The 12,422-nt window shown below is 49.2% G+C and overlaps 3 protein-coding genes across 3 annotated transcripts; all 3 read left to right on the top strand.

Moving 5' to 3' along the window:
* Positions 1 to 911: 911 nt before the first annotated feature.
* SRS53D (SAG-related sequence SRS53D) lies at positions 912 to 2,946 on the top strand (the record flags this gene model as incomplete). The annotated part of the gene is made up of 2 exons (XM_002364678.1): positions 912 to 2,190; positions 2,501 to 2,946. The coding sequence occupies exons 1-2, from the start codon at positions 1,155 to 1,157 to the stop codon at positions 2,944 to 2,946; spliced, it is 1,482 nt and encodes a 493-aa protein (XP_002364719.1). The 5' UTR covers positions 912 to 1,154.
* A 2,264-nt stretch (positions 2,947 to 5,210) lies between these two features.
* On the top strand, positions 5,211 to 6,509 carry SRS53C (SAG-related sequence SRS53C; the record flags this gene model as incomplete). The annotated part of the gene is made up of 2 exons (XM_002364677.1): positions 5,211 to 5,721; positions 6,067 to 6,509. 2 exons carry the CDS (start codon positions 5,211 to 5,213, stop codon positions 6,507 to 6,509), a joined length of 954 nt encoding a protein of 317 aa, XP_002364718.1.
* Positions 6,510 to 8,675: 2,166 nt separating this feature from the next.
* On the top strand, positions 8,676 to 10,285 carry SRS53B (SAG-related sequence SRS53B; the record flags this gene model as incomplete). Its single annotated transcript, XM_018782861.1, has 2 exons — positions 8,676 to 9,429; positions 9,852 to 10,285. The coding sequence occupies 2 exons, from the start codon at positions 8,676 to 8,678 to the stop codon at positions 10,283 to 10,285; spliced, it is 1,188 nt and encodes a 395-aa protein (XP_018635333.1).
* Positions 10,286 to 12,422: the final 2,137 nt, after the last annotated feature.

Below are 12,422 nucleotides of genomic sequence, written 5' to 3'. Positions count from 1 at the left end.
TCTCTGGAAATCCAAAAGTCCCTCCTGCCCCAACCTACCCGCGCCACCCGCCTTGACAGGGGAGCGCCCTCCCACATGAAATCGTCCCTTCCCCAGGTGTCCAGCCAGTTGGACACGGCACAGTGGACAATGCTTAGAGAGCCAAACACGGCACCTACTGTTCTCACGGCGAAGCACGCTTCCCTAGATCTACTCCTTTCGCGTCAGTTTTGCTCTGCGGTCCAAGTACCCTTCTACGTACAAAAACAGGAAATCGTCAGCTGACATCGATTCGGATGGCGTCCTGGACGACAGTACCGTCATCAGTTCCAGCTGGTTTTTTTCTCGCTTCTCCTTCCTATCAGCTAGTAAACATTACTTTGATGAGGTTGTGTGAATGGATCAACTTCCTTATCTCACGCGGTTCTATTGAAAGACAGAAAACGCTTGAGACTAAATAGCTTCTCTGTGAGCGGCTCCGTTCAGGTATCTGGAGGAAAATTGACAAATCATGACCACGATACGCTATCCGTTACCAACAGCTGCCGTTAACATAATTGACGAAACTACGAAGAGAAAACCACTTCAAATTTAGTTTGCATCGATCATCCTCAGAGGATCCTCTTCGTTAAAACAATTCTGGAGTACATGTATGCGAGTACGACTCCCGTATGAGGGAAATGCGGATGCGTCTCTGAAGTGACACCGTCATACTTCGCTGTTTGCTCACCCTCCATTTTGCAAGACTGGACGTCTGCCAGTGAAAAAAGAAGTAACTGCTCAATGTAGTGCGGATGTGGGTCGCATAGTGATGAGTGGGATTCGGCCTAGTACGCTGCATCCTTCCCACGACCTGAGCTAATACTAGGGCACAGCAAGGCCTCTACGTACACCTACGAAGAACGTCTCGGAATACGTGACAACTTTTACCGTTCATCTTACGTAAATCCCCCTCATTAACAGTTCAACTACCAAAAGATGAGAACATTTCGACAACAAGAGACCTGAGCAGTCTCTCTGCAGAAACATTTCCCTCAGCTCCTTCAGGTCTCCGTAGAAAGAGCTTTATTTTTGCCTGTTCTAGCTGCTTTCGCGTCCAGTGCTGAGCTGCTGGTTTCCTCCAGACACTTGTGCGGACTCTCGACGAGAGTTTTCGGAGGGAAAACGTGCACAAAATGAGGCAAAAGACAGTTAATGTGCAATTGTCCTGGGCATGCCGGGGTCACCTAGCCAAGAACCCGTTAGCGCCCCCCATCACCAACCCTCCATGCTGTCTGCCTCGACACGGGAGCGCCCCCCGGAGTTTGTCCCGTCCGCAGCCGTCCCGTCCGTTGGACAAAACGACGTGGACGACGACTTGTGTCTCAAACGAAATGAATGATCTGCCCAGTACGCTGGAGTTTCTGACAAGAACAAACCCGATGCTGCACTTCTCTTTAGCAGACAAAAAAACCTGCGGTCTACAACCTCTGAAAAACTCAGCAGGTGCTCGGCTCTTCTGCCATTTTGATACGACAGAGTCGCCTTCGGTTCAACTCAACCATTACAGCGAGCGCGGATCTCCACAAGTCCGTTGCAACGAATATTCCTTTCGAATACCTGCTGTAGGTTGTCCCGCGTCTCTTTCTCCCAGAAAAGTGGTGACGATGGCGGGAGCTCAAGTTATTTTTTCGGAGGTGAGAATGACAGGGGCTCTGTTTTTGGTTGTGGTCGGGCTCATGTCCACTGCAGCTCTGGGGAATAACGGACAGGGCGACGAAGCGTCTAAATACACATGTACAACACCTGGCGCTCAAACTGGCATATCTGTCACAGTTGACACAACAACCAAGAAAGTCATGTTCATATGCGATGCGGAGAACCGCAATGTGCTACCGTCAACCACCACCACAAAGCTCACCAAGTTCTACAACGACAAAGATATGCCAGAAGAGATGGAGTTGGACAAGGTTTTCGGCGAAGGCTCGGAAGCCACTATCATGACTGAAAATGGAGACTCCACGTCAAAAACGACGGTCGTTCTGACGCTGGGAGAACTGCCTGAAAAGTCGACGACAATATATTTCGGTTGCACCAGCACTGCTACGTCCGCCGGTGCAGTGGCTCGTCTTGGAAGAGCCGACAGAGTGTCTGAAACGCCCGTCACGCCAAACCCCCTCGATGGCAAATGTATCGTCACAGTGACAGTTCCTGCCGACCCAGCTGCCAACAGTAAGCCACAGAAACAATCCCTGTGCCTCATAATTTGTTGGTTGAAGCCCTCCAATGGACGGAAACAAGCATCACGAAACTGCGTTCTCACACATGAAAGAAAGTGAAAAGCATATTCGAAAAAGAGTATCCGTTTCACAAAGACAAACCGCACCAGATGCAGACACAAGCGAACTAACACCGTATTCAGCCAATTTGTGTTCCTTACACTAATTGCCCTCAATGAATTGTGTCTTCGACTTTGTCTTCGCTGCCACGGGGTACCCTCCATCATCGCACGTCGTCGTGCGTATCTCGCGTATTTCTGCAGCATGCACTCTTACAAAGGGAAACATGAACCTCGAAATCAGCAGCACATCCAAGAGCGTCTCCTTCCAGTGCGACACAGACATTGCCGTATTGAATCCAGAAACTGTTCCAGTTATGGTATACGATGAATCGTGTAAGGAGGAAGTGAAGCTCTCGGACAAGCTGCCAACAGCCAAGCTCGAGTCGACGAAGCCGGAGTCTGGCCACACGTTCAGGGTAGAGCATCTGCCGGAGAATGCACAGAGTTTCTGCTACAAGTGCTCCGCTTCGGCTCCTGAGCAGAAGAATGGAGTGGCACAAAGTCAGAAGGATTCATGCACTGTCAAGATAAACGTTGCAGCGGCTAGTCTCGAGAGCGCTGCATCGACATCCGCCGCAGCGGGGTCAGTGGTGGCGCTCATTTTTGCTTTAGCACTGACCTCATTCTTTCTTTTGTTTTCCTTTTAAAGCGTGTTTGGGTTTAGTGAATTACAGGAGGTGAAAATGCTTGGTTGAAGTTCACCAAGCCTATAAACACTATATGTGTGACTCATTAGAATTGCGCTGAGCGAGGGAACAGGAAACGTTGCGTGGTTTCGTTGGACAAGCGTCCTGTAGAGGTGAAATGAGAATCAGACAGGATGTCGGATGTGCGTAGTATGTCCGCCGACAGGCCTGCAATGGAGCTGCTCCGTTTTATTATCGCCCCTTCTAGAGGGATCAGAGGTTGGGGAAAAAAAGCCGGGGAGTTTCTAAACTTGGTGAGTGCTGAAGAACACATTTGACGAGACAAACTCCTCTCGTCGAGCGTGCGTGTGTCTCTGAGTTAAGGTGCATGAGGCTGCGATATATGACACAGCAAGAAGACAGGCGTCTGCCTACTGTGGCAATTGCAAAAAAAAGGTGCGGCACCTGGGGTATCCTCAAATAAGAGTCTCCATACCTCCTGATATGTTGATGCAAGATCGAGACGAATGCTCTCGAAACTGGCGTCTCACAAACATATTGTTTTTCGTACACGGACACGATTACGTGGAATGCGCTTGAACGAACAACAGGAGTAGAAATAAATTCCTTACAGAACCAATATGGTTGTTCTTAATGACGTCCAATAGTCATGTTTCCCAAGCCAAGTCTATCTTCCAAAAAGTTGCAGGCGTAAGTTGTAAACGCTTTTGGGTGGAGGGGAGAGGGTTAGTTTGCATAGTTATACGGATCCGGTGGTAAATTCACTCTCAGCGCTGCCACAAGCCTTTTGAGGCGGGGGACCGACGTCTCTTTGTCACTTCATCTAGTTGTCTGCCCATGTCTATGCTTCGGTGCTGATCAATCACAGTAAACTATCCAGACGAAGTGGTTGCTCGGCATCAGGCCCACTGCTGATTGATGAATGAAACCATGCTCTCCTGTCACGACTCGTTACATTTCACTGTCACTAATACACTCGTAGCCAGTAGTTGCCCTTGCAAGAATTGCTCATTATACGTGATACGAAGTTACATTTTGTTGCTGGAATCATCTCATGTCTGTAAAAAAGACCGTTTTGGAGTAGGCGTATGCAAGTGCGTGCCTCTGGCGGGACAATGGTATGGATGAGGGTGCTAAACGCTCACGAAAATCTCCGTTCCGCCTGATTCCCCAACCTTATCACGAGACAGCAAACTTCTCTGTGGAGAATCATGGCGCTACTTAAAGGTAAAAATAAAGTAGTCCTACGCTGCATCCCTCTCTTCACGTGCGAACACACCGGAACGGGATATGTCCTTGACGTGTTATCAACATACGCTGAAAATGCTGTGCTTTTTTCGGTGTCCCTCTACAATGCACGCTTCATCCATATCCTATTCTTCTGACAACAGGTGTCCGTTTCGATTCAAAAATCCCACTGCCGTGGCTGTGGCCAAAAGCTGCCTGCAGCGGAGGAAAGTATCGAAAGAGCTACTAGCTATATTCTTTGCCGCTCACTTGGCTTTGCCTCCAAAGATAATACGTTTGTGTCTTGTGTTACTCCTATATACTCACGACGGCTGCCTCATGAAGCAAGACGCAACGCTAGAACGAGTTCAACAAGAAACATAATTTTCTTCTACTAGACAGTTTGCGGCTTTCCCTCAGGAGGGCCGCGAAACCCAATTTCAGCCATCCCCTCCCCGCACGCTGCCCGCCTAGACATGGGCGCTCCCCCATGAGTTTGTCTTCTGCGCAGCTGTCCAGTCACTCGGACAAGACAACCTGAGCGACAAAGCATGCCAAAGTTGACGCGTTTGTTGCACACTGTGAAGGCAATTTCTGGCAAGAATTTGCTTGGCACATTACTGCCTGTGTTGTCAAAATATGAGAGGAGAAAAAACTCTTAAAAAGTAATTCATTGTCACAGATTCGGGGAGTATCACTGGCGACAGTGTCGTCCCCAGGTAAACAGCCTTTGTAGAACCCTCCTTGTGTGAATTGGTGCGCAATTCTTCCTTAAGCGTCGTTAATAGGTTGGAATCATCGCGAGTGGAAAAAGCATATGAGTCACAGTCTCACTAACTTTCAATAGTTACTAGACAGCTCCACATCCGGCCGTCTCCCTTCCGCTGTTAACGTCATCGTTGGGCCTGAGTGTGACTCTCGACAGTGTAGGTGGACGAAGTGTGTTATTCAGAGTCTCTGCTCGTTTTTGAAAGACTGCATCCTCCAGCGAAGTGGTCCCCCTTGCAATAACCACAATTGTCGCAACGAATAGGAAGATGATAGGGGCTCTGGTTTTGTTTGTCGCTGTCCTCATGTCCGGGTCTGCCCTGGGAAGCCATGAAGGAGCTCAAAACCCGCCTGCCAATATTTGCAAAGGAGCAGCAGCATCGGAATCAGCAGGCATAGCTGTTGAAGTCAACGCGGATAGCAAGAAGGCGTCGTTTGTGTGCGATTCTGAGGCGAAGAACTTGTCGCCGCCAGAAAAACTCGGCAAGGTCACACAGTGCCACAAGAACAACGCACTCAACAACATGGTGACTCTTGCGGAGCTTTTCGGTGATGGGTCAGAAGCCACTGTTACATCTGTCGCCGATTCCGCTCAAGGGTCTGCAGTCACGCTGACGCTGGCAAGTCTCCCTGAGACTGCGCAGACCATCTACTTCGGCTGCACCGACGAAACGGAATCGTCTGAGTCGCCGCCAGCTGCGCGCGTCAAACAATCTACAGACGGGGCAGGAAAAAAGTGCACTGTCACAGTCATAGTACCCGCAGATCCGGCTGCGAACAGTAAGCCCTACTTGCACCGTGCCTGTTTTTGTTGATGCTGGTGGAAGTTTCATGCTCTTCCACGAAATCGAGCACCAGATGAACACGACACCGCATAACAACTGAAGTCATGTTAGACGAAACACTGGCATCGCGCCTATTCGTAACCGCGTCAAAGTCCTTTCTAGAAGAGAGATTCCATGCAGGTGTCTTGATGTGCTGAAAGTGACTTGAATGATGTGTCCGTAAGGCGACTCGGTACCTTCCGCATCAGTTCGCCTGTATAGTCATGCAGTTGCTGCGTCGTACGCCATCATCTTTCCGTGCTCATCCTCTTTATAATGGGTGTTATTTCGTGTGCTGCAGCATGCACACTTAAGAAGAAATTCATGGATCTGAAGATCACCAGCGAAACCAAGACGGTGTCGTTTCAGTGCGACACGGGCATTCCCATGTTGAGCCCAGCAGCGGACACACAGATATTCGATGACAAGTGCGAGGAGCAAGTTACCCTGTCAGATGTGATTCCATCTGCCAAAATGGCGAGGAGGGGCTCGCGCTACTCATTCAGTGTAGAGGAGCTGCCTGAAACAGAAGTCACACTCTGCTACAAGTGCTCGACGTCTGCTCCTGCAGGATCTGACAGGAAAGAAGTGTCTGAAAACAACGCAAACGCGTGCGTTGTCAAGATCAAAGTTTCGACCGCTAATCTCGACAGTGCTGCCTCGACTACCGGCGTAGCAGCCTCGCTGCTGGGTCTCGTTTTCAGGCTAGGTGTTTCCGTGTTCTTCGTTCAGTTGTTCTTTTGAGGCCCTCTCTAGGCGGCGTGAATCACATGAAGCGCGGGGAAATCGCGCCACGACGCCGCTAACTACATTCAGGTCCGAATTGCGACCAAGAAGAGACTAGCATATGATGGGGAGGATCCGAAAATGATGCGGGGCTTTCTCCCAACGAGCAGTCTGTAGCTCTGAACGGAGACCATCCATGCTCGCCGACAGGCTTGCAATGTTGATTCGTCCTCTCGTTCACGGCAGTCCATGAATTTGAGAAAACGGGGGTCATAGAATGTGAGGACAGCTAAAACATGGTAGATACTGATGCCCACAAGAATTGAGGAGTACTCAGGATACCAACCAACCCCAGTACTCTGACAGAAGCTCTAGGATTCTGTCGATCGTGGCCAAGCAGAGGCGCACAAAACACGTTGATAAGTGTGTTACAAAGTGTTGCAACCCCGCTGAAACCGTTTCTAACGATTTTTCCTTAAAGCGTCAATTTGGCGAGCTGAGCAACGGATGACCAACGGGGGCTGCACTCCACGCAGACATGCTGTACCTGCATGGGGGTTTTGCACAGGACCAGGAATGTGTGAAGCCTGGTCAACAAGCTATGGCGGCTGCTTCACTTGTTTCTGTACATACTGAGGGAAATGTTCAGAGTGATTTCACACAATGAGTGTAACACAACAACTTTATCCTCGTAGCTTTTGAAGGCGATACGAATGAGGTTCGTGCAGCAGTACAACAAAAATTTCAACCTCGGTGGACATGCACCTGCAGCAGGTTCTTTCGTCTTCCTTCCTCACGCTTCTCTGCGAAGCAAAGGATGCATTTAATTGTGCTAAAGTAGCCCAAAATTCATGGTGGTATCTGCTTCAGTGTCCCGTTAACCCTAGAAAACGCGTCAGGCGTACTGTCTTTTCCCGATTAGCCGTAAATCTAATATCTGAGGGATGCAGATAAACTGTGATTTCGGAACATGATCATTTACTAACAAGTGCTGTTAAGGCATTCACAATCACGCTTGCTAGGGACAGTTCTGGAGTAGGTGTAGGCGAGTGTACTTCACGGATGGTGATCAAGAGTGTGAACTCTAAGAAGACTGCTTCGATTCTCTTCACCTAGTTCACCGTTCATTTCATGAGGCTCCGCGTATCGCTGGAAAAGAAAAACAAGCAGTAATTCACGCCGAATATTGAAGAGGGTTACTTTAAAAATCTTTTGGTTCTCCTACCTACGATGCATTAATCAACGACATGCGCTACTACGCTGAGTGCTGTTTGTTCGTAGTTTGACGGTAAGCACTGGGAAGAATCGATGTAATGTTCTCTTTAATGGTTGCTGAAATGTGTATGGCAACTCTTTCAAGTAACTGACAACAGAGGTAGCCTTCGACTCGAAGAGATTATGGTTGTCACTGTGGGCAAACACGTGTTCCGACTACAGGTCTTGGAGGAAACAAATTGATTGTTTTGACCCTGTGGCATGCAAGTTTGCTTTAAAATGCCATATTTGTCACATTGAGTCACTGTCGGATCCGTATGTCACCGAATATACAGAGAGAGAGACGTCACGAAAACTACAGGAGACGGATTAGTGCACTGCGGGAGTGGGTGACAAAAATTGTTCGAGGCCTCCTCTTGAGGGCAGCAAGCCCCACCGGGAGTGACCCCCGACTCGGCTTACCTCGAAACGGGTCCCCGGGTCCCCGGAGATTGTCCTGTCCGTAGCGGTGCTGTCTGCTGGACAAGACAGTGGAGACGACAAGAGGGTCACACGACATCTGCTGCACGCACTGTTCAGCACAACTTGAAAAGAATAAATATGGTGGGATATTTTGCTTTTTCGGTCAAAGCACCGTTCACAAGTACTAAAGAAGTATGCAGTTGCTGCCGATTCCGAGGGCGACCTAGGCGACAGTGTCGTCTGTAAATCAACCTACTCGCTCGTTCTCCATATCGGCATGTGAGCCTGTCTTGATAAAAAAGCGTTCGTTGTCAGGTGTAACACTGAATAAACCCTCTCACTTGGAAGAATTCCTCCCAGCTATCCACAAACGGCCGTCCCTTTTTTCAGCTCATCGCTGATTATTTCCCGTGAGCGCGAGTCGCAAAGGAGTGCTGGAGAGTGAAGGTGTCCTTGAAAATAGCTTCCGGCTTCTGTGTATATATTTCCTTCTGGCAGTTAATCTCCATGGCGACCGAAAGGAGTGTTCTGTCACACCGGAGGATGGCGAGTGCTTTGCTTGTGGTGGTCTGCGTACTCGCGTTCACTGCGGTGCTGGGGGATCAGACAGTCACTGAAACACCTGAAAACATCTGCAGTGCGCAAACGGAGACGACAGGCATATCGGTTTCAGTTGACCCGAAAACCAAAAAGGTCTCATTTGTCTGCGATAAAGGCATGAACAAAGTGTTGCCTTCGGCTGAAGATAACCGTGTCACTAAATGCTACACCAAGAAGGAACTCGAGGGAGATGTGGACTTGGTACGGTTGTTCGGCGAAGGTACCACAGCCGTAATCACATCAACCGCAGAAGCCTCCCAAAATTCAGAACTCACACTGACAGTGGGAACGCTCCCCATGAAAACGAATATCATCTACTTCTATTGCACCACCTCAGCTGAGGATTCGGATTCTGTGACAGAGTCCAGGCCAAGCGACACGACGCCTGGACTTGAATCTGCTCATGGTGGCTCTCTTGTCCCTCCCCCAGCGGCAGCAGCTGTGAGTGGAGTCAGGAATACCAGCAAGGATTCGTCAGTTACGCCGAGAGGCACTGTCGGATTAGTCGGAGGAGTGCGCCGGCTGATGGTGGTGGACGACAAACAGGATAAGGCCTTGAGTCGGTCAACTACCCTAGAGAATGGTGAAACTGTAACCCCAACCCAACCGAAAGCCAAATGCCTTGTCACCGTCACAGTCCCCGCTGATCCCGATGCTCAGAGTAAGTTCCAACACATTACAACCGATTCGTAGCGCACTGTTAGAAGCCTCGCAGTACTCTACCAATTCTAGCATCGCGGATGTCTGATCTGGCATATACGCTATTGCGGACGCCACGGTTTATGCAGGTCCATTTGTGGTATATGTATTGGTGTCGCTGACGTATGAACTTTAGAAGCGTCAGGAAATAAGCCAATGAAGATACGTCATTGCATGTGAAAAGATGTTCGCAACGGTGAACCAACATTGTCGACGTTGCAGCCAAAGCGGTCCCATACTGCACCGAGCAAGAGGAAATGGCACCAGTTTCAAACGTCACCAGTATCCTGTATTACTGTGGATTGCCAGACATTCGATTTGTTCCACCTGGGTCGTTACGGAGCGTTGACTGTCACCACATTTTCTGTCTCCTCATTTCTGCAGCATGCACTCTTGCGAAACAGAACATGAATCTGGAGATCACCGAAAAATCCAAGAGCGCTGCGTTCCAGTGCGACACAGATATCTCAACTCTGAGTCCAGATGTTGGTTCAAAATTGATTTTTGATGAAAGGTGTCAGAAGGAGGTGAACCTGACAGAAGTTATTGCATCTGCAAAGGTCCAGACCACGGACACTGGATACGCCTTCAGTGTTGAGGAATTGCCTGACACTGCACAAGTATTCTGCTACAAGTGCTCCACTGCCACTGCCAACACGGAAGCGAACGCCCCCAATGAAAATGCATGCTTTGTCAAGATAAAGGTTTCAGCCGCTAATAAGGACAGTGCTGCTTCGGCTTCCGCCACAACAGGGTCAGTGTCGGCTCTCTCGATTGGAATAGTCACTTCATTCTTTGTCGCTGCGACTGTTCTATAGAATCCTTTTAGGTCCTGTGAAGCGCAAGAGGTGTCACTTCGCTCAGATTCCGCAAAACCATGCAGGCGATCCTTGCGAGAAACGGGAGACCGGCGGATAGAAAAGGAGACAGGACATTGCCTGGTGCTTCTTCATCTGATTCTGGGCCCTTACGAGGAAGGGGGAGGTTACAGTATGCGACAAGGTAGTTCTTGTGTTGGAGGTTGGGGACCACCGGTTGTGAGAAGTATGGAACATGTGGAGTGTCGATGCACCTCCGAGGAATTCTCCGTAACTGTCCCAAGCCCGACGAAGAAAATAGCCAGCACTTGTTGTCCAGGGCTGCTTCCAGATATTGGCTTTCTTCAGACACCACTACAACTCGAACTCACGAGTGCATGAGGCGGTCGCCTAGTAGGCTGGTGTCCATGCTTCGGCCGAATTCTTTTTTGGCTCTTTCGCATGAACCGGATCCATGTACAACATGCTTCAAGAAGCAGAAAACGGAAGCGGCGTCTGTAAATGGAAACAAAAAAACGTGTGTTGCACAATGTAATTTTTACCTTTGAAAAACTTCGTGGTGACGCGGTTCAGGTCCATGGAGAGGTACTACCACTTCTTGTGTTGACCACGATGGACTGACTTCAGCGATAGAATTCAGCGCTTTTCATTGTCCCTCGAGGCTGGTAAGAGGAAGTGATCAGTTCTTTGTGTCAATGCCAAAGCTAAATATGACTAGCGAGATCTCCCATTGAAATCTGCGTGATGTCGGGCAGATTCTTGAGACGAGTCGCCTCCCTCAGATAAGGTGTTCTGTCGCTTTCGGGGACGAAAGTGAGAAATCGAGTTCTGGGTGCACGATGCTTGCTCGACTTCCCGTCGTTAGCGCATTCGTGGAGAGTAGGCACTGTTGCAATTTCCGCACGAAAGGATAGAGTTATTTTGCTGTTCACGTTATGCAATCCTTCTAGAATAGTCCCAAAATAGGCAGTTCAACAGCTGGCTAACGTATGCAGACGCTTTGTGCGTTTACTATGTGGGTGGAGATGAGAAACACCATCTCTCTGCTACATTGCACCGGATACACAATCCGTTCTTCATGGCATGGTGTGCATCTTTGTAAAAGTTCAGCGCTATGCAAAATTACACACGAACTCAATTACGTCGAACGTTAAGATGCGATTACACAAGATACCCCATCCTAAAGCATGAGATAACGCTCTCGGAAGGGGTATGACGGAAAATACGCAACAAAATACCAAATGGATCCCTTTCATTCTTTCTCGGTTCCATACGGACTGAGTTGTTTCAGATGCCGAAAATACAGATTTGTCTTCATGCAAAAGGACGGGAACGGCTACAATGACCATCCCGCCTTGAGACAAGACAGCTCCAGTTTTCAGCCTCTGCTTATTTCGTGGCCTCGGGAGACATGTTTGATTCCTCGAGAATAATGCCACGCCCTCCCCCCTCATGGAAAGTCCCATGCAAAGAAAAGAATACCATTGAAGAGAAGTGAACATTATATACACTCAGGGTTACTTTGCATCGTGAGGCCACCAGTCGGGGAAGTGTAAGAGACTCTGTTGCGGCGATCCCCGACTCTAACCCGCTGCGACACGGGCGCCCCCCGATATTGTCTTCTCCGCAGCTGTCCTGTCTGTCGGGCAAGGTAAGATGGACGAAGATCAAAGTGCCAAGCGCGACACCGACTGAACTCACTGGGGAGTCAGTTCCGGCAACGATATGGCAGACATGTCGCTTTCTTTCTGAGGTCGAAGTACCTAGCGTGTTAAAGATATAAATTATACGAAGTTGCCACCGATACGGAGGGGGTACCCAGCCGTAGTGTCGCCCCCGGATCCAGGCAGTTGATCTCCGGATTTTCTTCGAATCATTTAGTGAGCAGGCTCCCGGTGTGCCTGGCCTGATGGACTGACGTAGCTAAACAAAAGGAAGCATTTTTGTGACGGACTGATTAATCCAGAGTAGTTCCACAAGTCCCAAAACGACCAATCCCGGCTTTCCCCTAAACCAGCATTGTTTTGCCAGAGTGCGGTTCCCGAACGTGGGCGAATTTGCGTATTCTATACCTAATAGGTGGTGGTTGTTGTATATCTATATCCTTCAGAAAGGTGGTCTCCATGGCAGAGTCTGG

Source organism: Toxoplasma gondii, chromosome XI (assembly GCF_000006565.2).
Source record: "Toxoplasma gondii ME49 chromosome XI, whole genome shotgun sequence".
Lineage (NCBI taxonomy): Eukaryota > Apicomplexa > Conoidasida > Eucoccidiorida > Sarcocystidae > Toxoplasma > Toxoplasma gondii.
The sequence above is the reverse complement of the archived record's forward strand: the minus strand, read 5'-3'. Positions and strand labels throughout refer to the sequence as shown.